This window comes from Engraulis encrasicolus, chromosome 21, assembly GCF_034702125.1.
Source record: "Engraulis encrasicolus isolate BLACKSEA-1 chromosome 21, IST_EnEncr_1.0, whole genome shotgun sequence".
Classification (NCBI taxonomy): Eukaryota; Metazoa; Chordata; class Actinopteri; order Clupeiformes; family Engraulidae; genus Engraulis; species Engraulis encrasicolus.
Genome location: NC_085877.1, coordinates 23,959,602 through 23,961,748, shown reverse-complemented (window position 1 = coordinate 23,961,748; position 2,147 = coordinate 23,959,602). Strand labels below are relative to the sequence as shown.

The 2,147-nt window shown below is 43.9% G+C and overlaps 1 protein-coding gene across 1 annotated transcript in view; it reads right to left on the bottom strand.

Moving 5' to 3' along the window:
- Positions 1-1,731, bottom strand: part of zgc:101810 (uncharacterized protein LOC493612 homolog) — a 7,845-nt gene extending 6,114 nt beyond the window's left edge. Inside the window, exons 1-2 of the mRNA XM_063186437.1 lie at positions 1,442-1,731; positions 104-214 (exon numbers count right to left, since the gene is read on the bottom strand). Coding sequence (XP_063042507.1) covers positions 104-214; positions 1,442-1,489 — 159 coding nt within the window. The 5' untranslated portion in view covers positions 1,490-1,731. The remainder of the gene's footprint in view (positions 1-103; positions 215-1,441) is intronic.
- Between the last annotated feature and the right edge of the window lie 416 nt (positions 1,732-2,147).

The window sequence follows — 2,147 nt, the reverse complement described above, 5'->3', positions numbered from 1 at the left end:
TCCAGCAGTTAACAAAGAGGTCTGAGTTTGGTTCACTTAAAGGGGACTAGGTGTGAAAGTACCCATAGTTTGCCGTATGTAACACAGCCCTGGCTGGACTCACCTTGATCTCGATGTTGCCCACTTTGGTGGAGGAGCGTATGATCGGTCGACCCACCATGGCGGGGAAGATGTGGTCAGGAAAGTTGGAGCCAGCGAAGCCACATTTGACAAACTGCAGACACAAGGGAGAAGGAAATAACAATAATAACAATAAAACCACTGGCTTAGGGGGTATGCATGACAAAAAAATGTTGGAAAAATACTAGAGGGGATGTGGGTGGCATGGGGCTTGCTAGTCTTCATGACACTACATTACACTAAGCTGATGCTTTTATTCAAAGCGACTTACGAAGGTTGGCAGGAAAACTATAGCACAACAAAATAAGTAATTGAATAAACTGAATGACCAACATAAAACAAAACAAACAAAAAAGCTAAACAATATTCCCTTGAGTGAAAAACAGCATTATAATAATCTATTGCATCTCTGAACATCATACTATTTTCTTTATTATTGTATACAGTGGGTCACTGCCTCATAAGCCTAGACTATGGTTGTGAGTGGGAGTTCACCGAAAAATAGTGGGCACAACCATGCAAGGGACACTTGAGAGTCGAGACTTGAGTAGGAACACTGAAGGTGTTGCGTCATTAGGAGGGCACGGCCTGGCTAGGTTTTGGGGGGGCTTGCCATGGTAAAGTTTGGGAACCCCCGAGTCCTGAGTCCTGAGCCCTGACATGCCCGTGCAACTACAGCACATTCCATAGCCCGAAGCTGCGCACGGCATATATTCAAAGCCATGTTTGAAAGCCGAAAAGCAGGTAGAGCTAGCTACCTGCCGCAAAAAGTTGACAGAAAGCTAGCCGTGTGCACTACGGTTTATGCGCCATATGGGAATATGGTGCGTCTTCAGACTAGTGCTGAGTTATTGTGGGTTTTGGCATTTAAATCGCGCTTCCTGCCTCGGCGTTGTCCATTGGTGTGTTTCCTTGTTATGAGCAGCGCCTTTTAAGGTTAAAGAAATTATGGAGGGGACGTGTCATCATCATCTGCATTGTTCAGCAAGTCCAGACAGATGCTGGTACGCTGCGCACTGACACACGCCCAGTCGAAAAATCACTCACAGCCACTGTAGGCTACCCACTATCCAATGTTACGAAAGTACAACATGCACAATTCCACCCATAATGCAGTATTTATAGATGGTATACCCAACATTTTGCGGTCTTATTTAGCTGCTCAAGGAGTGTAAAGTTGTGTTTTTAAAAATATGGGAACAGACCTGTCATTTACTGTCAGTGTGCAGAAACGACTTGGTCGCCATTGAAAACACACCCAAGGAAAAGTATTATGTGCATACATGTTCTGTTTTTTTTTAAGCGACAGTGGATCACTTACCCCAGTTCCATTGTCACAGACCACCACCTTTCTCCCCTCGCTGTCCATTGCAATGAAGACTTGAAGTCAATTGGGCTTCAGGTGAGACGAGCAAACGTGCACCAGTGCACACAAAACAAAAACACTGAACTCAAACAAGTTCCTCCTCCACGGACACAATCGTCGCTTCCTGATTTAAAACAAATTTGTTTTGCGCTTCCTAACTGTGAGAATAAATAGCAGAAGTGTCCCAAGTGTCCACCGGCAGTTGCGCTTCACTCTGCCGGTGAGCGTGTGGGTGCGCGCGGAGGTGGGCGGGACGGGACTGCGAAACTTACGGAAACTTCCTTGGAGGCTTGAACCTCTACCTGTGTATTGAACTAGAGTGGGGTAGAGTAGATCAGAGTGGAGTGACTGTCCAGCAGCATAAACAAATACATAAATAGGCCTATTCAAAATACAGTAGGCTATAATTATTGCGTGTAGTGGTGTATCTGAATCAATGCCATCTCTTGTGGAAAGAAACTGATGTATTGCGATAAAAAAAACTGCAGTCTTTGTTTGTAGTAAGTGTAAGTGTCAAAATCAAAACCAAAATCATTTTTTGTCTATTTAGTGACTATATTTCAGAGGCAAAATTGGGTTTTAGCCCCAGTTGTTTCATTAATTCGTCTTAATCTCAGCTATCATTTTGAACATATTTGCAATATAAGACAACTTAATGTGC